The sequence below is a fragment of the Enhydra lutris genome, unplaced genomic scaffold (assembly GCF_002288905.1).
Source record: "Enhydra lutris kenyoni isolate GAN:26980312 unplaced genomic scaffold, ASM228890v2 scaffoldscaffold34, whole genome shotgun sequence".
NCBI classification, from domain to species: Eukaryota; Metazoa; Chordata; class Mammalia; order Carnivora; family Mustelidae; genus Enhydra; species Enhydra lutris.
In genome coordinates, this window is record NW_019154118.1 from 20,184,888 (window position 1) to 20,207,972 (window position 23,085).

A 23,085-nucleotide genomic window follows, 5' to 3' on the forward strand; every position below is an offset into this window, starting at 1 on the left:
CACGGGCTCAGGCTCTGGGGAGCTGTCAGGGCATAATTTGCATGCTAAATACAATATTTTTAGCACCAAAGTTTGGAGCACTTAACTTGCCCTGAACACTTAATTATGGACTTTGATCTTCTCCCTGAACCTGCACGTAGTGCTAAGCCCCAGGAGAGGCCCCTGTCCCCAGGAGCACCCAGATCCTGGAGGCTGGGCAAGACAGGCCCCTGGTCCAGCTCAGGAGGCATCCGTACAACCCAGTGACTGCCTCCTGCGGAAGGCGGCAGACACTTGGGGGGGCGAGAAACCCCAAGGACTTCTCAGCTGCCGATGCCCACCCCATAGCCAACACACACCCAGGTATGTACACAGACACACGCCACACACTCAGCCTACAGAAGATCTTGCCTTGGACGGAAGCTTAAACGCTCATCTCATCATTGGAAATCTTACGAGGTCACCCTGGTTTCTCAGCTGCGGGATTGGAAGACATACTAAGAGAGGAGAGAGAAGATGGAAGAATGGAGGAAGGCGGGAGGGGAGGAAGGAAAGATGGAGGAAAGAAGGAAGGAGGGAGGGAAGGAAAGGAAGAAGGAAAGAAGGAAGGAGGGAGGGAAGGAAAGGAAGAAGGAAAGAAGGAAGGAGGGAGGGAAGGAAAGGAAGAAGGAAGAAGGGAGGGAGGGAGAGAGGAAGGATGGAGGAAGGAAAGAAGAGAAGGAGCGCTGATGGCAGGCAGACAGGCAGGCAGAGAGGGAGGGGAGGCAGGCCTGGAGCTGTTTGGGAAGGTGCTGAGGGGAGGAGAGGGGAAGAGGGCAGGCAGGGGCGGGAGGCGGGGCAGGGGAAGGTTGCCCACAGCTGTCACGAAGCCTCCAGGCTTTCTGCCAGACAGCAGAGTGACAGCTAGAGGGGGCAGGGGGAGGGCCGGCTCCACCCCCTCCCCCCTCAACTCTTCAGGGGCAGAGGGATAGGTGGGGGCCCCCAGGAACTCTGCGGTGGGAGGGGGCAGCCCAGGCTCTGCTCTCTCCCACGAGGCCACCTGACGGGGGCCCTGTTTTGCTCCCCGCCTTCCCCGTGCTTCTGCCCCGAAGCCCATCTTTCTCCCAAGAATGACTTTTAATTGGTAAATGGTCTGCCTTTATAGCCTGTGGTGCCTCACAGCCATCTCGCTCCCCACCGTCCCCTAGCAGGGGGTCAGGCACAGCTGGCACTTGGCACATGTCCTCGCGCATGTCGCTGAGTGACTGCAAGTCTTCAAAGCTTCAGGCCCTTACTCTTCTGGTGCCTTCTGGAGGAGTCCCCGCAGGCCACCAGCCAGGGAGACGTCCTGGGCACTGGGCAGGCGGGTGATGCAGGGGACACTGCATTTCCTCCCTCCACCCACCGCTGGGGTCCTCGGTGGCAATTTCTGGGGCAACCTTTGTGCTCCAGGCCCTGAGGAAGGTGCTAGGAGTGAAACAGGAACGGGGGATGGGACCGCGGTATTTGCAGAGCTCCCGGCCCGGAGGGCGCTCACCCAACAATCTCACTACAGTCGCACAAACTGCACATTCTCCACAGCAGAGCCCTGGCTGGGGGTGGGAACACTGGTCACATAGGTGACGACAACGACGTGGCACGCCTTGGTGTGGAATTGGTGAGGGCAAGAGGCTGATGGCACAGAGGACAGCCTGAATGGTGGGGCAGGAGGCCCCTGAACGAAGTGACTGCCTGTCCTACTTCCCCAGGGGTCTCAGAACAGGGATGGTCAGTCATCTGCAAGGAGGGACACGGAGGACTGGTCTGCCTTGGGGAGCAGTGTGTCCACCTATCTGGGATCCCTTCCCACCCCATCCCTGTCCCACAGACTGCGTGACCCAGCCTTGTGTCCCCTACCTCATCGCCCTCCCAGGCCCCAGGACACAAGCTACGTCTGTGGCCATTAGCTCCCATCCTATGCCTTGCCCCCATGACACTGCCCTCTGCGTACCCCCGGCATCCGTCCACAGGGTCCCCTGTTACAGAAGAAGCTTCTCTCACAGGGAGGCCGACTGCCTGGACGGCAGGCTGGCCCCTGAGCCCAGGGTTCCAAATCTCCATCTTGCACTGTCCACTCTGTCTCCTGACCAGCGCTGAGCACGGCTGGAGGAGGCTGGTGCGGTGAGCGCATGTCTACCAAGGTGGGGAGACAGAGAAAGAGAAAGCATCTGGGACCAGACTTTTGGGTCCCTCAAGTACCTGTGAATAGCCTGACAGCCATTTGGGCTGCAGAGCAAATGAGGGGGGGACGGGTGTGCAGAGAGGGGAGTCATTTCTAGAGGGGTTTTAGTGGCAGATCAGAGTCTGGGCGTACCCTCCTGCCAACCAGACGCCCCTCGCTCTGCTTCCGGAGAAGCCGGGTGGGGGCGGCGGCAGGCAAGAGACCAGAGCATCTCTGGAAGGGACGGCTTCCACCCTGGCTTTGGGGGGCCTGGTGGCGCAGTGACAAGAGGGTACCTGGTCCCTCTGTGCCACCCGAGCTCTGCGACCTGGCAAAGGCAGCAGGGTGAGCGCCGCTGGGGAGAAGCCCGATGGAGAAGGCATCTGGAGAGGCCTTTTCCTTCTGGTTGGAGGCCTGGCGGCTCTGAGCCCATGCTGTGGCCCCTGACTCCTTCCTGAGACCTGGGCATGTGCAAGAGGCCAGAGAGAGGGAGGTGGGCTCCCTGGTGCCAGGGGAGGGGGTGCTACCGTTTGGGGGGGGAGGGGCAGGGGACTCGGCACAGAGTTCGGGCAGGCGCATGCGGGTTTTCCCGAGTGGCCCCAGCTGCAGACACTGTGTGGTCACATGAGAGTAGGGTCTTCCCTCACCAGAGCATCCCTTCCTCACCCTACGCCCAGCCGGAGGGTCTTGGGAGCGCACAGTTCATTCGGCTTTTACTCTGCTCACAAAGTGACAGCAGTTCCCCACTGCCCCTTCCATTGAGTCCGAGGTCCAAGCTCTGGAACCAGGATGGGCATCAGGGTCTCCCCGCGCCATCAGCTCTCCGGCTGCCTACACCCCAGCCTACTTGCTCGTCCACATTCCCTGGCCTCTGGGGTCCCTGGCCCCAGCCCCTCCATCTAGTCCAGGCCCTGCCCGCCGCCTGCTGTGTCCTTGTCCTCCTTCCACGCATGCATCTTCCAGAAAGCCCTTCCTGTCTGACCCGCTGCGCCTGGGAGCTGACAGGATGAGGATAGGTCAGGGAGCTTAGAGACCGTGTGGTCTACCAGTGCGTGTGGCTACTTAAGCTTATTAAGCCACATTGGCCACATCAGGTGCTCAGTAACACATGGGGCCAGCGGCTGTCCTCCAGAACAGCAGTGGACAGAGCAGGCTTCCACCTTCCCAGGACGTCCTGCTGGACAACACTGGTCTAGAATGACTCCTGGGTGAGCAGTTCAGGTACATTTCAACTACAGTAAGGGAGAGAGGGTGATGGACAGACTTGTGGAGGGGGAGGGAATGTTCAGTTTGGGACCTTTTGAGTTTAAGGGGCCTGTAGGGTCTCCAAGTAGAGATGCCCAGAAGGAAACGAGGGAGTTCCTATCCTCACTCTCCCCAAATTCCCCTAAACAGGGTTTGAAATTCAACTGGAGACCCTCTCCTTGGGAATTTCAAGGGCCTCAATGAAATCCAATTTTGAACGTGCCTTGGAAATCTCTAGAAGGTGCCTGTGTTGCAGTGGGATTCAGGGTAGATGCTGTGTGTCTGTGTCTGGCTCGGGTTGGCTTGAAAAGGGAGAAAAAGGTGCTGGTAGGCGATGCAAGGGCTGTTGGCCAGAGCTGGCCTGAAGCCATGACCTCCACTACCTCTTGGAAGAAGGGGGTAGAGAAAGCAGCGGTCTGGGAATCTCAGCCTGGACCCTGGGATCATCAGGTTAGTGAGCTGAAATGATTCCCATGGGTAGTCCTGGCCCCATTCCATGGGATCCTTGCCCCTTATAGGACAACAGGCGCAAAAGAATCGTTTATCTTTCCTAGCTCCTTTCTGCAAGGTCCTTCCTCAAATTCTTTCCAAGAGGATAGCCCAGACACCACTGTCCCCCAGTGCCTCGCTCCTGGCCGTCCCCATGGATTGATCTGAGCTCACTCGGCTTTGTACACATAGCCCCACACCTGCCCTCTGGCTCGTGCGGAAGAATCCTATACTGGGAGCCAGCGTGCAAGGATCGCGGATGGCACGGAGCCCTCTCCCCTTCCCCCTTCCTGCTCTAGCACGTTCTGGGGAAGACAGAACTCCCAGGGGGACTTTCAGCTACGAGTCTTGCCTGAAGCCCAGTTCCAGGAAGAACATGGAGAATGGACTGGGCGGCCAGCGGGGAGTAGGAGGATGGAACATTCTGCTGAGTGTCACCCGCAGTGATGCTCAGGAGTCCCCGCTCATCCAGGCAGGAGAGGAAAACCCGGGCTCCCGGGGCTGCTGGCCAGTGATTACTGTCATGGCGGTGCTAGGTGCAAGGAAGGAAGCCGGGACAAGATATGAGACATCAGCCTGGCGGCTCTCCAGCTCAGCCAGGGAGATTCTCCGCTCTGCCTCTCACCCCATGCGGACAGGAGGCCCTAGTCCAGCCCAGCAGGACCACACGTGGAGGTGGGCCCACCACGTGGCTGGGGTTGGGAACTGGACAGTAGCTGGGGCAGAAGGTTCCTTTTCTCTGACAATCAGAGTCGGAGGGGCTGCTCCAGCAGTGCAGAGAGGTGGAGAGGTGCGGGATGGGATTTTAGGGCACCCATTCTGCCCCCACTGGAACCTCCTACCCTGACCCGAGGTCAGCCATTCCCGGCAGAGCCAGGGCGGAAGCAGAAGCTGGTTAGTGTGAACAGCCCAGCCCTGCCCCAGCCCTGCCCCAGCCCTGCCCCACAGCCTGGAGGACGGCCAGGCTGGCAGCCGGGGGGCCAGGGAGTGGCCCCAGGGGAGAGCGCCCGGAGCTACAGCTGTCTGGAGGGACATCCCTGTCCTGGAGCTCCACACCGAGCCCCAAGAAGTCATCCCTCACCCTCCTCAGCCCCTCACTCCCCACAGCTGCCCCTGTCTCCTGCTGTGTGAACCTGCGCACACACCACATCCCACAGTAACACTACTGGCCCCAGTGGTCGGCCCATCTCCAAAGAGAAGACTCAGATCCACCGTGTTACTGACCTCAGGGTTGGAAACTTGGCCGTGTAACGAGACACAGTGAAGGGGTGGGGAAGGGGGGATGGAGCACCCCACGGAGGACTACTCGTGGGTGGCGGGAGCACCGCCTTCCTTCCCCCGCTGAAACCACATGGAAGACCCAGGCACTGGAGCCAGGGTCACCAGAAGGTGTGGTCTCTGTGGCAACAGGGGGCTGGCTGGGGCTTTCAATAGTAGGCAGAAATTTCCTCCCAAATGTGAGCTCCTGCCCCTTTTGAAAAGCATTTGCCTGGCTGGCCAGGTCTGGCTTGAGATGGGGACCAAGTCACATAGGGACCAACTGGGAGGGAGTATGTCCCTCTTCTCTGTGGTTCCCTGTGAGCTCAGGGGCGAATGACAGAAGGTGGCAGGAGTCTTGGGGAGGAAGAGGGCTTGGGTCCCAGTATAGGAGGAGGAAGAGGGAGCCCCTGGCTCCCACAGAGCTCCCACCTCAGCACCGGTTTCCCCCTCCCTCCAGGGGGAGACCGCGTTTTGGCTTCCTCTCAAGGTCCAAGAGGCAGGTGGCAAGGACAGGGAAGGGACCCTGCCAGCAGCCCAGCGTCACTTCCCCAGCCCCTCTCCCTCCCAGGGAAGGAAGAAAGCCCCCCCGTTGTCTGGCTTTCTGTCTGCGCTCCTGGCTCATCATCACCCAGAAGGGCCAGTGAGAAGGGCTCCTTGCCCTCCAGGAGGGCGATTGTGCTCTGCTTTTGGCTCCGGAGGGCCAGCTGTGGGGGTGCACAGCCCGCCTCGTCCCGGATGCCCAGCCGGGCACCAGCGCAAGCAGCCCTTTGAGGATGGCCACGTGCCCTTGAGGGCTTTCAGGTGGGCGGGCATCAGCCCACCTTGCTGTGGGCATGGGCATCTGCGTGGTGCTCCAGAAGGCTGAGGATGCTCAGGAAGACGCCCCTCTGGACGACCCAGTGGAGGGGTGCCCAGCCCCCCGCTTGGCCGCACTGGGGTCAGCGTCACACCACACCAGCTCCTCCCTGTGGCGGGCAGCTAGGTGCAGAGGTGTCCCCTTCATGCCTCTGGGAGCTCCCATGTTCGCCTGGCTCTCTGCCAGCAGGTGGACAACCTCCAAGGGGCCCTTGTAGGCCGCGAGGTGCAGGGGGTTCCAGCCCTGCCGGCTCAGTAGCTCGAAGCCGGCCCCGTCCCTGAGCAGCACCTCCCAGGCCAGGCACTTACCCCTGGTGGCCGCTGTCTGCTCCGGTCGAGGGCATCAGGAGCCGCCCCACTTCAGCAGGTGCCGGATGGCCCTCACTTCGCCTCGCTCCACTGCCAGGGGCAGGGGCGTGCTCAGGTTTCTCTGCTGGGCTCCAGCTCGGCCCCCTGGCCTGTTGGTAGCTTGACCTGGCTGGCGCGGCCGCAGTGGGCAGCCACGTGCAGAGGGGTCCTGCCCTCGGCCTCTCGCAGGTTGGGGTCAGCTTGACGGGAGGCCAGAAGCCGTGCCACATTCTCAGAGGTGTTCTGTGTGGCCAGGTGGGGCGGGGTCCACCCTCGCGCTCCTGGGCACCCACATGGGCCCTGTGGTCCAGGGGGTGGGGGGGCGGGGCTGTCACCACCGCTCTGGGCTACAAAGGGCAGCGGGGCCCAGCTGTCCTCCTCTGCCAGCTTGGCATCCGCCCCGTGCTGCAGGAGCAGGGCGCAGAGGTCGGGCTGCTGGTCCTGCGCGGCGACGAGGAGGGGCGTGTAGCCGCAGGTGCTCTGGCCGTCCACGTGGACCTCGTGAGCTAGCAGCAGCCTCACCTGTGCCCTGCACCACCAGGAAGTGAGGGGAGTGACTTTGTTCTCACAGCCATGCAGCTCCTCGTCCCAGGACGTGCTTCAAGTAGTCTCCGGAGTCTGCTGGGGGGAAGACGGGGTTGGAAGGAGGACCTCTGGGCTGGCCACAGGTCATCTCGTCCAGCCCCCTGCCTCCTGCAAGTGCCAACCAGGAACAGAGACTCTGGGAGGGGGGCAGTCTCTCCTGCTATCACAGATCTCTGCACAGCCTCCCGTGTCCTGGAGGTCGGACTCTGGCTGCCCGTCCGTGCGGAGGGGGCAGAAGAAGGGGCAGAAGAAGGCCTGGGAGCAAACCCACGCTTCGCACCGCCGGACCTTAGCTAATTCCTGCCCTCTGTGAGCCTCCAGATCCTGATCCACAAAGGGGCCAACAACAATGCCCACTTCGTGCCACCGTTGCAAGAACAGCCTGGGTAGCCAAGACCTTTCAGGGGCGTGCTTGGCACAAAGTCAATGCCAGCTGAAAATAGGCTCTATGATCTTAGCAGCTTTGGCTGCTAAGGCTTCCTCCTGCTCTACCCAAAAGTGTATCCGGACCAAAAGCTACAATTTCCAAAACAAACAAACAAACAACAACAAATATCCCTGCCCAGGCCAATTACCGCCCCACCCCAACCCCCCAACCCCGCCCGCAAGATTCTGATTTAATCACTGTAGGTGGCCCAGGCGTGGGGCAGCTTTCATCCCCAGGTCATTCTACAATGCGGCCAGGCTGGCAAGCCAATGCCTGCGGCCCTCCCCACCCCACCCCACCTGAGAGCCAGGAGCGGAGTCAGGCCTTCTAGAAAACACAAGCCTGGAGGGGAAGCAGAGCCTGACCCCTGAAGGCATGTGCATTTCTGGAACCTGGAGCCAGCGTCTGGAAAGGGACATACCAACTTCTGATTTGGGACGAGCAAGGCAGAGGGTTGGGTCAGGGGTGGTGGGCAGGGGAGAGGTGGAAAGGGTGCAGTTTGAGTCCACTTTCTCCTCCCTGGGAATTCTCCGGTTCCAGCAGTGGCTCTGTGGGCTCACCCTTGTCTGTTAGCTCTTGGCTGACCTCAACACTGACCTGGGCAGAGGGAATCAGAAGACAAGGGGGCAGATTAGACCAGTGAGGCAGTTCTGGTCTCTAACCTCCTCCACCCCTCCCCTCTCTCCAGCACCTGTCCTAGGAAGCCCCTCCCATGCCATTCCCGCCGACAGCTGGGTCTGCAGGAAAGTCCTGAGCAGGGGAGAGCCTGCCAGAAGAGGTGGTCTGGGGCCTTGACTGCCCCTTGGACCATGTGGAGTACAGGGTGGCTGGCCCCGTGATTCGGCCAGGATCCCTTGCTAGCCCACGGCTGGTTCCCGTGTTAGGGAGTGAGGATGCTGGGGACACCGATGCCGGCGTGAAAGCCCGCAGGCAGGACTCTGATGAGTCCTTCTCAGGGACTCTGAGCCACAGCCACCACTGTGCAAATTAGGAACGGCTGTCCCCAAGTGGGCTGCCTGGCACGGCTAGCAGTGTGGGCTGGGCTGGCTCTCAGTCCCCATCTGCTCCCTCAGCCAGGGGGACCTTGAAAAGGACAAGCCCATGCATCATGCATGCGGTCCCCCCGCCTCCCCCACCCCGGAGGTCTTACCCTTATGGGAGATGCCCCCCCCACACACATACACGCACCTCCCCAGGCTGGGGGAGACAGCTGGCAGGGCACTGTCCTGGCCAGAGCCTCGCTCTCGGGGTCTGCCATAGGACCCTGGAATAGGGACAGCAGCATGTCTGTCTCGACCGTGATGTCTGCTCCATGAAGGAGAAAGACAGAGATGGAAGCAACAGGCTGGCCACCAGTCTGTTCCCCATTTTAGACACCCTAACGGTCCTTGTGTTCCCCCCCACCCCAAAATCCATTCCTGGACTCACATCCACCCACACATGCACCCTGGGAGAGCTGGATCCCGGCTGTGGCTCAGCGAGTCCACATTTAGCAGGTCCCTGGCTCTCTGAGGGTCAGTCCTTTCCCATAAACGAGGGGACAGGACTAGGTGGGTGATCTCTGAGGGCTCACAGTCACATAGGTGTGTGTCTCCACAGTCACTAAAGGGGTCCGTCCATGCCCGTGATCTCGCCGTCTGGGAACATTTCACAAATGAGGGTGCTGTGGCCCCTGGACAGAGCCCGGCTAACCGGAGGACTCAGAAGCAGGAGAGCCGGGCCCAGACCCTGCCGGTTTGGGTCTTCCCCTTGACCTCCCACGAGGGTGCACAGTGACCCAGAGAGATGGGCTGCAGCCCTCAGCTGCCCCCTCCCCCGCTGCCCTCCTCCAGCACCAAGATGTGGACTGTGCCCCAGGGCCACACGGAGCCCTCAGGAGTGGCCCAGGTTTCAGCCACCACCTCTCCTGCCCCCTCGAACCTCGGCCCTTGCTCCCATGCACTCCAGCCCCAGCCAGCTCCCGAGTTCCTACGACAGGTCAGGCCAGACAAGAACCTGGGAAGCAGAGCCTCTTCTTGGGGTCCCAATCCCACAGCATCTCCTCAGTTTACTATCTTCTGGGCCTTACCTGGCCACTCGTCTGAGACAGGCTGCAGGGAGGGATGACAACGGTCACCATGCTGAAGGGGAGGCCCAGGCTGTGTGCGTGCAGGGTGCCAGGGCCAGAGCAGCAGGCTGGGCAGGGTGGTGGGCGGCTCTGGGGATCCCCACAGAGGTGCACACAGCAGAGGCAACATAAATGCGCCATGAATAAACAGCTAGGTTACAGACTGAGATTCCAGCAGGGGAGGGAAGAAGGAGGGGGTGATGGGAATCCTTAAAGCATATGCTGCTCCCCAACCCAAAGCCACCACTTATCCCGCCCCTGCAAGCCTTTAGCCTCTCTCAGTGCCTTCCGGGACCCCACCCGTGGCTGTCCCACCGTCTCCTGCCTGAATACGGTTTCTTCTGAGTGAGGAGTTCCCAGATGACGATCCCAAAGCTGCAGACAGGACAGAGCGCTCCTGAGTCACCTTTTCAGATACCCATGGTCACCCCACCCGGGAGGCCCCATGGGTCACACCCTCCTGGGCAAAGCCCCTCCAGCCAGAGTGCCCCTGCGTCCTTCCTCCTCCCTGTCCCGTCATGCCCTTGGGACCAGGAGGTGTCAGGCCGGTGGTGATAACCAGCACCCCCAACCCTGGGAATGTGGCATGGAGCCCAGTTGCCTCTCACCTGTACACATCGTACTTGGGTCCTAGGGCCTTGTTACCTTCCAAGGACATCTCAGGAGGGCTGTAGCTGACGGTGCCCCACAGCGCTGACCTCTCCATGTACTGCATCTGGATGGACTGTTCCATCCACTTGGACAGGCCAAAGTCCGAAATCTGGGAGGAAGCCACCGGCAGGGGTAAGGGAGCAAGAGTCTTGCCTCCAGAAACCTGCCTTGATCCCTCCCTGTCCCGCAGCCTCCCAGTGGAGTGGTTAAGGGCCAGGGCCTCTCCCAGCTCTGCCACATGTGACCTTGGCATGATCTCAGACATGTTACTGATCTCCTCGGACCCTCACCTTCCTCATCTATAAACTGGAAATAACAGGAACACTTAGCTCATAGTGCTATTATAAGCATGAAATGGGGGATAAACAAAAAGCATCTAGAACAGAGCCGGGCGCACAGTAAGTACTTAAGAGGTGTTGCCATTAGCCAGAGGGGCTGTGGATAAAGTCGCCATCTTTGATGAGCTTCTGTTCATCCACTTCCAAGGGCCCTGAATACACCATGTGTGTTTGTCCCCCCACTTTGCTTCTATCCACGGACTCATTCACAGGTCAGCTAGGCTGGGCACTGAGAATCAGGCAGCAGATTAAGAAAGATGAGACCCCAACACCCATTACTCTCCCAAGTGCTTACTCAAATAGTGGGTATAGTCACTAATGAAATAGTTTCACAAATGACTGTAGACTTAATGAGTGCGGTTAGCAGTCTGAAGAGTCAGAGGTACTGTGAGGATATACAACAGGGGGCTGTTGGGGTAGACCAGGGGAAACCTCCCCAAAAGGATAGTGTTAAGCAGAGCACTGAAAGATGAGCATGACTTGCTAGATAAAGAAGGCAGTAAGGGAACACTGTTCCTGGTACTAGGGCTAGAATGTGCAAAGGTCCTGGGGCAAAAGAGGGTGGCACATTTTAGGAACCGAAGGCCATCATAACTTTTCTTGGGAATCATCTCATTTACACACATCCCCACCCAAAGCAAGCAAGGGGAGGGATGGGGAATATTCTACTGACAGTAGAAACAGAAGCCTGAGGTCCAGGGGGAGTCATTGCAGGCATCCTGATACCCAGATTCAAGCATCAGACTCCACTGCTCATCTCTTCACCTTCAGTACTTGTCCATGAAGGGAGCTACTTTAAACTCTCAGCAGGCCAGGCAGGCTGGCTCACCGGCGGAGAGTCTGGCATGGAAAGGGCGCAGGGAGGTCAACCGGGCCTTTACCTTGCATATTGCTATCCAGGAGGAGGTTGCCTGGCTTGAGGTCCTAGAAGAGCCGGGGTGGCTTGATGCTATGGAGAAGGCTCATGGTCAGGCTGATCTCCGGGGCGATGTGGAACTTGAGCTGCTGGGAGAGGCTGTGTGTGGGCACCATCTTCTCCAGGGAGCCGCTGGCCATGAACTCCATCACCATGCCCAGGGGCTCCCCGCACACCCGTAGATGGACAGGATGTGCGGAAATTTGATCTTCTCCATTTTGGCTGCTTCTTCAATGAGAAGCTCCACATGGTAGCTGTGGGGAGGCGGGGCACTGGTGGAGAAAGGAGATGACCGGTTCATTCCAACAGCGGTTAGCAGAGCAACAAACGAGGCTTCGTGCCAGGCTCTGGAGACCCCGAGAAGCCTCGGGGGCCGGCAAGGCAGTGCAGGAGGAAGGAGAGTCCTAGAAGGAGGCCCAGCAAGATGCCACACTGGCTTCGTGCCAGGCTCTGGAGACCCCGAGAAGCCTCGGGGGCCGGCAAGGCAGTGCAGGAGGAAGGAGAGTCCTAGAAGGAGGCCCAGCAAGATGCCCTGGATGGCCAGAAGCGACAGGACAGGAAGGGAAGGAGTCTGCTGGCTCAGGACAAAGTCCATTCCACAGAGGCGGCCACGAAAAGCCCCACCCCCCCATTTATTCTGCCACTTGTCCATGTTTGCCTCCCCCAGGAGATCACAAGCACCCGGAGGACCAACATCACACCCCATGCTTGTGTTTTAAAGGCTCGCCTATTGCCATTTGGATTATGAAAGTAATATAGATCCTTGTAGAAAATCAAGGGCGTACGGGGAGCTATATAGAAGAAAATTAAACCATCAGCAATCCAACCTTCCAGAGCTGGCCTCTGCTCATATTTTAGTAACTTCTTTTATACATACATGTGCAAGGGATCTCTCTCCTTTGCGCTCCTTCCTCCCCTCCCCCTATGCCTGGCCATCGCATGGTGTGGGCTGCTTTGCGATCTGCTCTTCCAGTGTGAGTGGCACGGGGCTTGCTCACATGGCCATTCTCCCGAAGCAAGGTCTGCAATGGTTGCACGTACTCCGTTTTATGGATGGACCGCGATCATCCCTCTGGCTTCCCACCCCAGCCCATTGCGTGCACGGCACAATACATCTTTGTTGAATGGAACAGAAGTCAAGACTTAAGGGAAGGCCTTACAGCATAAGCGTTTGCAGACTCTTGTTAGGTTGACTGTTTGTGCCAACTGACCAGTAGATATGCAAATTGTTGAGATTGTTTGGGGATTGCGGGGATGGGGATTAAGGAGAAATGACATTTTTAAAAAAGCACAGCATTTGCAAAGCTGCTGCGTGGGCCCTGCAGTCGGAGGCTGCTGGGAATGCGCATGTAGGGTGCCCCGGGAAGCCAGCCAGAGACTGCTGACCTCCAGAGAAAGCACCTGCTGTCCCTCGCCTCTGGACAGGGTTGTCCCAGGTTCCCCTTGCTCTCGCCTCTACCTCTGCGGACCTTCCTATCTGTCTCCTCTTGTCCTTTCCAGTTCCCAGGAACTGAGACACCTGTCATGGAGGGGAAAAGCCAGGGATCTGCCCTGATTTCAAACCCCAGTTTGACCACTTATGCTCTGCATGACCCCAGGCCAGTAAACTCTCTGGGCCTCAGTTTCTTCTCTGTAAAATGGGAACACCAGTTGCTTGCCCCAGACCCCAGACTCCTTGCCCCCATGTCCTGTGTCTGCTTCTCATCCTCCCCACCAGCCCCCATCATGGGGTGTCTGGTCTCGATGTTTCTCTGAGCAGCTGTTGCTAAGGCGTGCAAAGACCCTCTGCCCCAGGGCTACAGCCTAGGAAAGTTTTCAAGTCTCGGTAGATCAGCCAGTCCTGGGCCAGCCCTTGCCTTCTCATTCGGCACTGTCTCTTACCACCTCATAATCTGTCATGGTCCTGGACACACGAGTTAATATTTCCAGATCAACTGTTTTCTTGGAAGATCAGATTGTTCAACTTTCTTTAGGTATTTTCATCAAGAACATGTCAGGAGGCTGTCAGTGTTATAGATAAAAATGATTTATTTCTGTATTATTTACTTATTTCCTGTCTTCCTCTAGATTCCTTCCTTCCTTAAACTATAAAACTTCATGAGGTTTCACTTAGTTTGTGCCTACAGTGAATGCATGTCATTGCCGTAATTAGGACTTAGAACAAATGACTCACAAATTTTCATATTGTTAGCTCAGACCTTCACCTGAAATCTATTTGACAATTCTTTTTGGCTGTTTAAAAGGCACCTTACACTCAACCTGTACGAAACCGAGCTCTAGAATTTCTTCTCCCAACCTGCACATCCTTTCATGTTCCCTTTATTAATTGTCAACAGCATCATTCAACAGACACCAACTACATGCCGGGCTGTGGGGGTAGAGCGGTGAATGGGCATGGGCTCAGCTCTCATGGAACAGACGTTGTATGAGCCTTTGTTCCTCTGGGCAAGCCAACCTTCATGTTAACCTTGACACTCCTCTTCCTCATCATACCCCCCAGACAACCCAGCACCAAGTCAAGTGAATGTTTATGTCCTAAATGCTGCATAATCCATTCCTTTCCCTCTATCACTACGTAGAAGCTGGATGGCAATCATCTCTTCCCTGAATAATGACAACCCTTTATTGTGGGCCAGCAGCCACTCAACCCTTCCAATCCGTCTTCCATCCTGCAAATTTGATCAACTCCTTTTTGTCACACACCCCTAACGTGGTTGCAAACTCTCCAGTGGCTTTCCACTGCTCCCTCTCTCTCAACTCCAGCCTCAACAGCCTCTTCCTACCCTTTCACTTACTATATCCCTCCTGCCACAGGCCCTTTGCACTTTCTGCTGCCTCTTCCTGGAAAATTTTCTCCACTTCAGTGACTTTACTCACACTCATCCTTCACTCTTCCGTTCAGCTGTAATCTTGGGGAAGCCTTTTCTGATCCTGGTCAAACTCTATGAATAAGCTCTCACAGAACCATCAATCTCCTTTGTTGCTCTTCTCACAGCAGCACATTTGACATCTCCACATGGAGTTACCTGACAAGTGTCTCTGCCCCCTAGGCTGCCAGCTCCAGGAGAACAGGGCTGTATCTGTTTGTACTCTTTATATCTCAGAGTCCAGCACAGCAGGCGACACAAAGCATTCATCCACTGAAGGAATGAAGGAAGAGGTATAGAGAGTCCAGTGAACATGCTTAAAGCTGCCAGTGTAGTCACTCCCACTCAGCAGACATCCATCATCATTAAATCCCTTGGCCCATTCCCCCAGAGGGTTCTCAGAATTTGGGACGGGAAAGTCGTTGTCAGTGCCCAACAATACAGTCTCGTCAATGCCATCTGTGTCCTTTCGTCCTTCACTTCAAAGTCTGAATGATGTGGACAAACCCTAGAAAAACCTGACTGTACCCCAAAGCCAGCATGAGCGTGTTGAAGGAGGAAGAGGGTCAAGTTGTGGGCTGTCTCGTTTTGCTCGAATTCACGAAGCAGCTGGAGGGCCCAGGAATTAGAGGAGGGGCGGTCTCGAGTGTGTGGGACCAGAGGCTCTGTCTTGGGGATTTGCATGGTGACCAAAGAGAACACGACATCCACAGAAGGTGCCAATAGGAGATGCCCCTCACCAGGCCCTTTGATTGATGGCCTGGGAGTCTTGGGAGAACGACGCAATTCTCTCACACAGACTTCACGTCCTAAGTGTCTCCTTCAGGGTTGCATGAGGGGGTAAGCACACGGCCACTCCAAGCAAATCGGATGGGAAGGAGACTGGAGCCCATGTCAGTGGGAAGGCAGAGACAGGTGCTCGCAGCGACAAAGAGGCAGCCATGAGAGAAAGGAGGCACGCCCAGGGTGGGCCACACTGCACCTGGTGGAGGGGGCTGGGGGCTAGTGGGGCTGGAAACAATAGCAAGGACAGAGCCCCGCATCCCCAGCTTGACTTGCCAGCAGAACCTAGCCGAGCTCTGGCACACAGACTGGGCAGGCTCCAGTCCCCACGCCTCCCCTGGCCTGCACTGCCACGACCACAGGACAGAGAGGAGTGCATGCTTCTCCACAGGTCACTGAGCGTCGCTGGGCCAAGTGCCTCAGACTCTGGGCGAGCCCAGCCGGGCCTGGCGGAGAACCTGGGGCGGATCCACGCAGAGGGCCATCAAGGGCAGTCATGCCCACCCTGACACCCAGGAGGAAGGGGGCCGGCCAGTCTGGGCGGTCAGATGGGCCGAATTGTTTCTGGAGGGTAGTTCTCGTCCCCCTCCCCGGCCCTCTGTGCGTTCCACAGAGGGGAACGGGGGCCTAACCGCGCTTCAGGCGGGGACACAAGCTGCCAGGGCCGTGCCGGGGTCAAGCCCCGCACCCCTCCCAGGGGAGCTCCGGCTGTGCCCTCCGGACCGAGCGGGGCAGCGCAGGCAGGTACCTGGCGGCCTCCGGCTGAGGGCACGGGTGGGGGCTTGACGGCGGACTCGCTGCACCTGGAGCGCGGGCGGAAGCCGCCGCGGGCCACACGGCGCCAGGCGCCCTCGAAGTCGTCGCGGGTGAAGACGGCGAGGCTGCCCAGCCGCTGCCCCAGGGGGCCATGGGGTCAGAGGCGGCCCGGCCCCTCCAGGCCCCGCATCCTCCATCCACACCGGCCCCGGGTGCAGGTGAGGCTCAAGGCTGGGCTGGTGGCGGCTTCCTGCCTTCCTGCCGCTCCGCCCACGGGGTGGGCACGGCCAGGTGCCCGCCTTCCGCCTTCCCGCGGGGAGGGGCGGAGCCTGCCCTGCGAGGGGGCGGGGACACCCAAACCTGAGCCCTGGGCCCCAGCAGCCATGCGGCCCAGGCCTGAGCCTGGGAGGAGGGTCCGTTCCCCCTGGAGACACCCCCCGCGCCCCCAGCACGCTTCCTCAGCCTCAGCCTTCCTTTGGTACCCCACCTGCCACCCTTGGGGCTACAGGAGGTGCTTGGGGAGGAAGGTGTCCTGAACGGGAGCCCAGAGAAGACGCCCCCACCATTTCCACCCAACCTTAAGTTGGGAAGTTGATTAATTTATTCTTGCTCACATGTACCAAGGGTTTCTGAAGGGTTGAGGACTGTGCTAGGGGTCTCTGCTGCTGGGTATGGGGACCGGAACCCACCCCTCCCCCTCCACTGGAGAATGGAGTCAAAGAGTTGCAATGGGGATTTTCTGGTCTGAATTTTTTTACTCCACTGGCCTAATATTACCTTTATTGTTGGGGTTTTTGTTTTGTCTCTGTCAACCAGTCTTGGTGTGCTGAAGGTCACCAAGAAGGGGTCAGCAGGGACAGTAGGGTGAGAGGCGGGGTGCCTGTCTGCAGGGAGCTCCCCTTCCTGACATTGCTGTCTGTCCCACCCTTAGAGGGATTGGCACCTCCTTCGGGTTTGGCTATGGGGGAGGTGGACTCCTTGGCCCAGTTACTGGGGTGGCTTGTTGCCAGGGACCAGGGATGAGGCTCAGACTTGTCATTTACTGAGTCTTCACTTTGTGCCCACTTTGTCCACAGTGATCAGCCCACACACTATCTCATTTAATCTATGCCCTGAGCTAAGTACTATGGCTATTCCCATTTTTACAAGCTTACAGGAGCTAAGTAACTTGCCTGTGGTCGTGCAGTTGGTAATTAGATGCCCCAGGGCTTGAATCTGGCTTGTCCCTGGCCAAGGCAAAGGCTCTTAATGCTGTTAAGACGGCCTTAAGAGCTTTGATAAAATCAAACATGGACCCTCAGACTTGAGGTTCATTCTGGTGCGGTGCTGGGGTCATGGGCCCCGAGGCCAGGTTTGAGCAACAGGGAACTGCAACAGGTTTGAGCAACTGCTGCAGGCTGGGAACTACGGAGTTCACATTTTGGTGGGAAGAGAGGTGGAGTGCAAGCAGTAAACAGTATGTCCTTATAAGCAAATGATAGAGCATGTTAGAATAATATGTGTCTGTGCCAAATTGTGGAAAGAAAGGAGCTAGGAGAAATGGGGCAGGACAACTCAACATTTAAACTGATGCTTTCAGGGTAAACAGAACTCAGGCAGGATGAAAGGGACCAGGGGACAGACAAGGGCCCCTTTGGTAACAATGACAACTCAACTTGGCGGAAGCAGAAAGGGGGATTTATTATCTCCCATAACTGGGAAGCCAGTGATAGCCTTGGATACAGCAGGAACTGGGGGCTCAAAATAATGATGTCAGGACTCTCAACTCTTGGGCTGCTTTCTTCTGTTGACACCGTTCTCTGAGAAGCCGAGGACGGTAAAGTCACCAGCACAGCTCCAAAGTCATCCCCTATTTCCCAGGGCAGCATCAGTGAAGGAAGAGCTTCCCACACGTCTAGGCTGAGCCCTGATTGGCACTCCTCGGGTCACGTGACCATCTCTGAACCAATTAGTAAGATGAAAGGGATGGACAATGCTGTGATTGGCAGGTCCTGGATTCTATGTTTTCTGAAACCAGGGTTAGACTCAAGCTCCTCTTGAATCATGTGGTTAACCGTCGCAGAAGAGTGGTTACCCCCAGGAAAAATCGGGGAGTCATTATCAGAACAGGAAGAATGGGTACAGGGCAAGCAAATACCAATTGTCCAGTCTTCACAGCAATGGCACGTCAGAGGCTGTGACCCAGAGAGGTCAGCTGATGGCTCCAAGGTCATAAACCTGGCTAGGGCAGGGCTGGAATGCCAGCTCTTGGTCCACACTGGTTTCAGAGTGCCTTCAGAAAGAAGCCTGTGGGGGTCACCTTTCCTAGCCTCTTAATGCTGAACGAGTGACATTTCCCAGCCACCCCTGCAGACAGTGATTCTCTTTTCTCAATGACTGTGGTGACGGCAGCACATAGCCCAGCTATTTAGAAAGTCCTTATTCCAAAAATACTGTCTCTACTTCAATTCTTGACCTGAATTTGATATGATTCTACCAGTTCTGACAAGCGGGGTTGGGAGTGGGGGAGGCACATATTCCTTTATCACTTTTTAATGATCCAGAGCCTCGGCTGTGTGGCCCAAGCAGGACCCAAAACCGAGAGCACTTTAAGGGAGGCGGGTATCCCCAGCAAACATTCAAGGAAGAGGTGAGAGCAGGTCTAGCTGCAGTTGTCAGACATCATTCATTGGTGCTCCAGGAGCAGGGTTGGGGGAGGGGACAGGTCTCCCCTTCTGCTGATTGGGTCAATGGTGCACACCAAATTGCTCCTGATGTGTATCTAAACTGCCCTGGGGGGTAAAAGTCACAGCTGAGTCAGGTAGAAACAGACCTAGAAATACAACTAGGTAGGAGAGGGTCTGCTTCATCAGACACTATCCCTCCCTTTATAAACTGCTCTAGCACCGATCCCAGACCAAGGGAAGTCTGAAGACTTCCAAATGCTTACCTTCGCTTGAAGGACACCAGGCACGCCCTCCCACCCCCATACCTAGACTTTAGAGCCATAATCCCTGTAATCCAAGGCCTGGGGTTTGGAGAACCACGGCCCTCATCGGATGTTTCTCTAATTCCTCATGCCAGGTGCATGGATCAGGGGCCAAGACCACATTAGAGCCAAGAGGAGCTTTCTGCTGTGGCTGATTTTCCCCCCCACACCCCCCTGCTCCGATGTTGCTCTGCTCTGATTATAATAGAAATGGGGAAGAGATGTATCTAGTTCACTCAAAGGCATTTGATACTATCTTGCACACAGCTTGGCATGTAGTAGGTGCTTAATAAATATTTATTGAATGAATGAAGAGCTTTTCAGGATCAAGATGTCTTTTAAATGACCTTGGCTGAGGAGCCACTTAATGGAAGGACAGGCTCTAGGCCCCCCAGTCTGAGGGTGAACAGCAGTCTCTGGCTGGAAATGCAGGCACCGTCCCAGAGAAGGTGTCCTGGCGTGCCCCCACCATCATCCCACGCCACGGCTCCGGATCGGCCGTGAAAGTAATCCTTTAAAGTGGGGAGACTTAAGCTGTTATCTAACTGACCGCTGATGGATTAGAGGGGCTTTCGGATAAAACCTTAAAGGGGTTAGGGTTTCGCTTTCCACTTCACGTTCAGGGAGCGAGTGAGGACTGGCCACCTCCCTGTGCTGCAGCCTGGGCCAGAAAGTTAACGAGAGGAGGGACAAGGCTGGGCAGTGGGCAGCGAGGTTCAAGGCAAAGGCTGGATTTGGGGCCTAGCTCGGCCGCGATTTCCTTGGGAAATTCTGGGCAAGACATGCAGGCTCTGAACTTCTCTTTCCTTGGCCTCAGATGGGAAATAATGACTGACTGACCGGGTGTCACTGGCATGAAGTGAGAGCAGAGGCATGAAAGCCCTTTTGAGGGAGTTGGAAGTACTTCCCTGTGGGGGGACACGTGCGGGGGACAGACCACAGGCTGAGGGCGCTGCTGGAAACCCCAGGACTATCTCGGTGGGACCACAAATGGGGTCTTTGCCTACATTTGCTCGGAGAAAGTGCCAAGGGGACTGTCATGTCCCACACCCTAGGACTGCTATGAAGGACAATTGTGGTCACCGCAAGTTCTTCTCTGAGGAGCAGGGGACCCAAGGGCTTGGGAGCCCGACGAGGGAATGTTATGACTGAAGGGAAGCCACTGTCACTGTGGTGACGGGGCCAAGCACAAACTCCAGGGCGTGCCCTCCTTAGAGTGAGGTTAATAAACTCGTTCTGTACACACCTAATTCTCTTTTGCTTGTCCTCAAAACTTCTCACAGCAATCTTCCAGGTATTCCGACTAGAATTTAAATTCTAGTGGTTGAGGCAAAAAACATGAAGACACAGAAAATATTTCTGCAGGAATGAAGTATTTAAAAGTGCCGCACAGCCACGCAAGACTGAGAGAAAGGCGGGTGGCGTGGGCTGCGTGTGCCCAGTAGGGCTGCTGTGTACCTGGAAGGACCCTGTGCCATCCTGGGCCAGCTGCTTGGTCCTAAGTGTTCTCATCAGTAAAGGGAGAATCATACAAGAACTCACCTCGTGAGGCAGGCTCTGAAAGCCGGTGAGTACTCAGTAAAATTACCTGCTATTTTTATGATGTCGGGGCTCAGAGAGTGGGTAGGATTTCGAGAGGGAAGGGGAAGGTGTTTTCAGTAAGGAGGGGACAGAAGCAAGAGGATGGGAACGAGCAGAATGTGTGCAGGCAAATACCTGGGAGCTGGCCCAAGGGAACAGAGTGCGTGGTGGGGAGTCCCCATCAACAAGTGTGCCTCAGGCTCCGTGAGATGCTGAGCCCCACTGTGAATCCAGGATCAGCTAGCTGACCTGGGGCCAGAATATGACTGTAAACCCAGGCCAGCTTTAAGGCTCAGAGAGATCACACTGAACGGGCCATGTGTGATTTTACCAATATTATTTAAAAAAAAAAAAAAAAAAAAAAAAAAAAAATTTTTTTTTTTTTTTTTTTTTTCCCCAGAGAGAGAGAGAGAGAGAGAACGCACAAGCAGGGGAGTTAGCAGGCAAAGGGAGAAGCAGGCTCCTTGCTGAACAAGAAGCCTGGTGTGGGAATTGCCCCCAGGACCCTGGGATCATGACCTGAACTGAAGGCAGGTGCTTAATCAACTGGGTCACCCAGGCACCCCTATCAATATAACTTATAGGAAAAAATACTTTGGGGGGTATTAATAGGTACGCTTATTTCAAATTACACCTAAAACCCATGAATCATAGCTCTTACAGGCAGCCTAAGAAGTGCGATCAATCCTACAGTAGTTCAGGTAAAACAACAGCAGTGCTTTATCGGCAAAACTTCAGAAAAGTAAAAAAGTGCTACGTTCTTACCATCCCCACACCCACAAGCACCCCGCGACATACAGCCCCCCACACGAGCACACTCCCCAGCAGGGGAGTTTGTCCTTGATCCTGTGGGCGACAGTGCGAAGGTGGCCAAGAGGGGGTACATCACAAGCCGAGTCGGGTGTGAGAGGATTATTTGCGCTGCAGTGTGCGGGGGCTCCGAAGACAGAGCGGGGACAAGGGACTCGGCAAGGAGATGGTTCCCGCGTGGCTGTTTCTGAGCTCCTCCCCCCAGAACCCGAGCATACGGTGCGGAGTTCCCACCAAACGCTTGTCTCCAGCCCCCAGGCTCGCCCGCGCCTGCCTCCACCCTCCTCGATTCCCACCGGCCATCCTCACCGGCCTGGCTCTCGGCTTCCGGAGGCCAGTCCATACCCTGGGTGACACTTCTCTATCCTCCACCTGTGCACAGAGGCCCGTACCAAGCCCGCTGGCCCTGACAGGACTCCTCATATGTAAGAACTCTGGACAAGAGCACAGAGGGCTGGCCAGGCAGGGGGTGCCCGTGGCAGCAGCAGACTCAGTATAGTGACTGCCACGGTGGCCACCGGTCCCTGCCGGCTTGCTGTGTGCCCAGCCCAATGCTGGGAGCCTTCCGGAAATCATCTCCTCCAAGCCTGACCTCACACCCACCCCCACCTTCTAGGGACAAGGCCATGGAGGGGCTTGGCAACACATGGAGGGTGTGGGGTTAGGACAGATGGAGCTGGGAGCTGGGCCCTGAGCCCGGGCATCCGGACCCGGAATGGGCACTGCGGCCACCGTGCCTTCTGCTTCCCCGGGCCTCCTGTGAGCCCCTGCCCTTCCCTGCACCTGCCTCTGGGAGTCTTGATTTCCTTATTTGTAAACGATGCGGCGTGGGTCAGACACGTGAATTGTATTTAGCTAGCGAATTCAGATGGATTCCAATAAAGCAGATGCTGGACTCGATAGTCCCTGAGCTATTTTCAGCTAGAACATTCTAGAAACCTTTGTCCTCATCACCCATTGCAGTATTTCTATCTTGTGGGCCTTTGATCTGGCCTACGTCCCCACTGTGTGTGGACCAACCCGTTTTCACGTGGAGATTCGTCTCTGCGGCAGGCAGAGGCAGGCTGCTGCGGGAGCGTGTGTGGGCGGACTGTGACTCCGGGGGGAGGGGGTCTCCACCAGCAGATGGAGCGGCTGAAGATTAAAAGCGCAAATGGGAAGTTGGAGATGGCCATGTGACAGGGCGGCGATGCTCAGGCTGGGCTGGAGGGCACGTCTGGCCGGCAGACACGCTCACACAGAGCAGCGTCTCTCAACCCACCGGTGGCCAGAGCTCAGCCCGGAACTGGGCGGACCCGAGGCTGGCGTCTCCGGGAGCACGTGGGCAGCCTCCCTCCTCCCCACCCCCCCCCCCCGGGAGAAATTTGATCCTGACCTCTTCATTTTGCTGTTTTGAATTTGAGATCAAATTACAGGTCTTGCTTTAAAAAAAAAAAAAGGTCTTTAAAAAAAAAAGGTCATCGAGCTGGTGGCAGTCAGCTGTCACTCACGCTTCCTTTCCAGGGCACTCGGGGAGGGGGGACTGCAGCCCCTGCCCGCATCTTGATGAATGAGCGCAGTCTTTGGAATCAACAGGTTTTCCTGATTCTAAGCTGAGGACAAACTGCAATTAACAGGGAGCATCTGCGTGGCAAGGGGGTTTGGAGATCCCTCCTATGTCAGGGCTCCCAGCCCCCTGCACGCTGGGCCCCAGGCTCATGCAGGCCCTGGTCACACACTCCTGGCAGTCGGCACCGTCACACCACCAGTAAGCACTGCTCAGAACCCCACCTGGCCCAGGCCATCAGACCTTGATGCCTTGGAGGTAGTAGAGGGCAGGTTTCGGGGGACCCTTGGGTTTGCAACCGGGCACAGGAGAGGAGGTCAGGCCAACAACAGCCGGATAACTGTTCGCCTTCATTGAGATGGGGGTACCTAGGAGATGAGCAGATTTTGGTGAGG

At 56.9% G+C, this 23,085-nt stretch overlaps 1 protein-coding gene across 1 annotated transcript; it reads right to left on the minus strand.

The window, feature by feature from the left end:
* Positions 1-1,507: 1,507 nt before the first annotated feature.
* On the minus strand, positions 1,508-23,044 carry LOC111154018 (ankyrin repeat and kinase domain containing 1). The gene is given in 22 exon segments (XM_022513365.1): positions 1,508-1,629; positions 2,455-2,619; positions 5,751-5,908; positions 5,910-5,967; positions 5,970-6,071; positions 6,074-6,448; positions 6,451-6,633; positions 6,636-6,675; positions 6,677-6,944; positions 6,946-6,973; positions 7,928-7,964; positions 8,554-8,672; positions 9,363-9,412; positions 9,414-9,471; positions 9,474-9,505; positions 9,790-9,849; positions 10,083-10,234; positions 11,334-11,554; positions 11,557-11,651; positions 14,770-14,855; positions 15,778-15,921; positions 22,934-23,044. Coding segments are annotated over 22 exon segments (2,664 nt in total).
* Between the last annotated feature and the right edge of the window lie 41 nt (positions 23,045-23,085).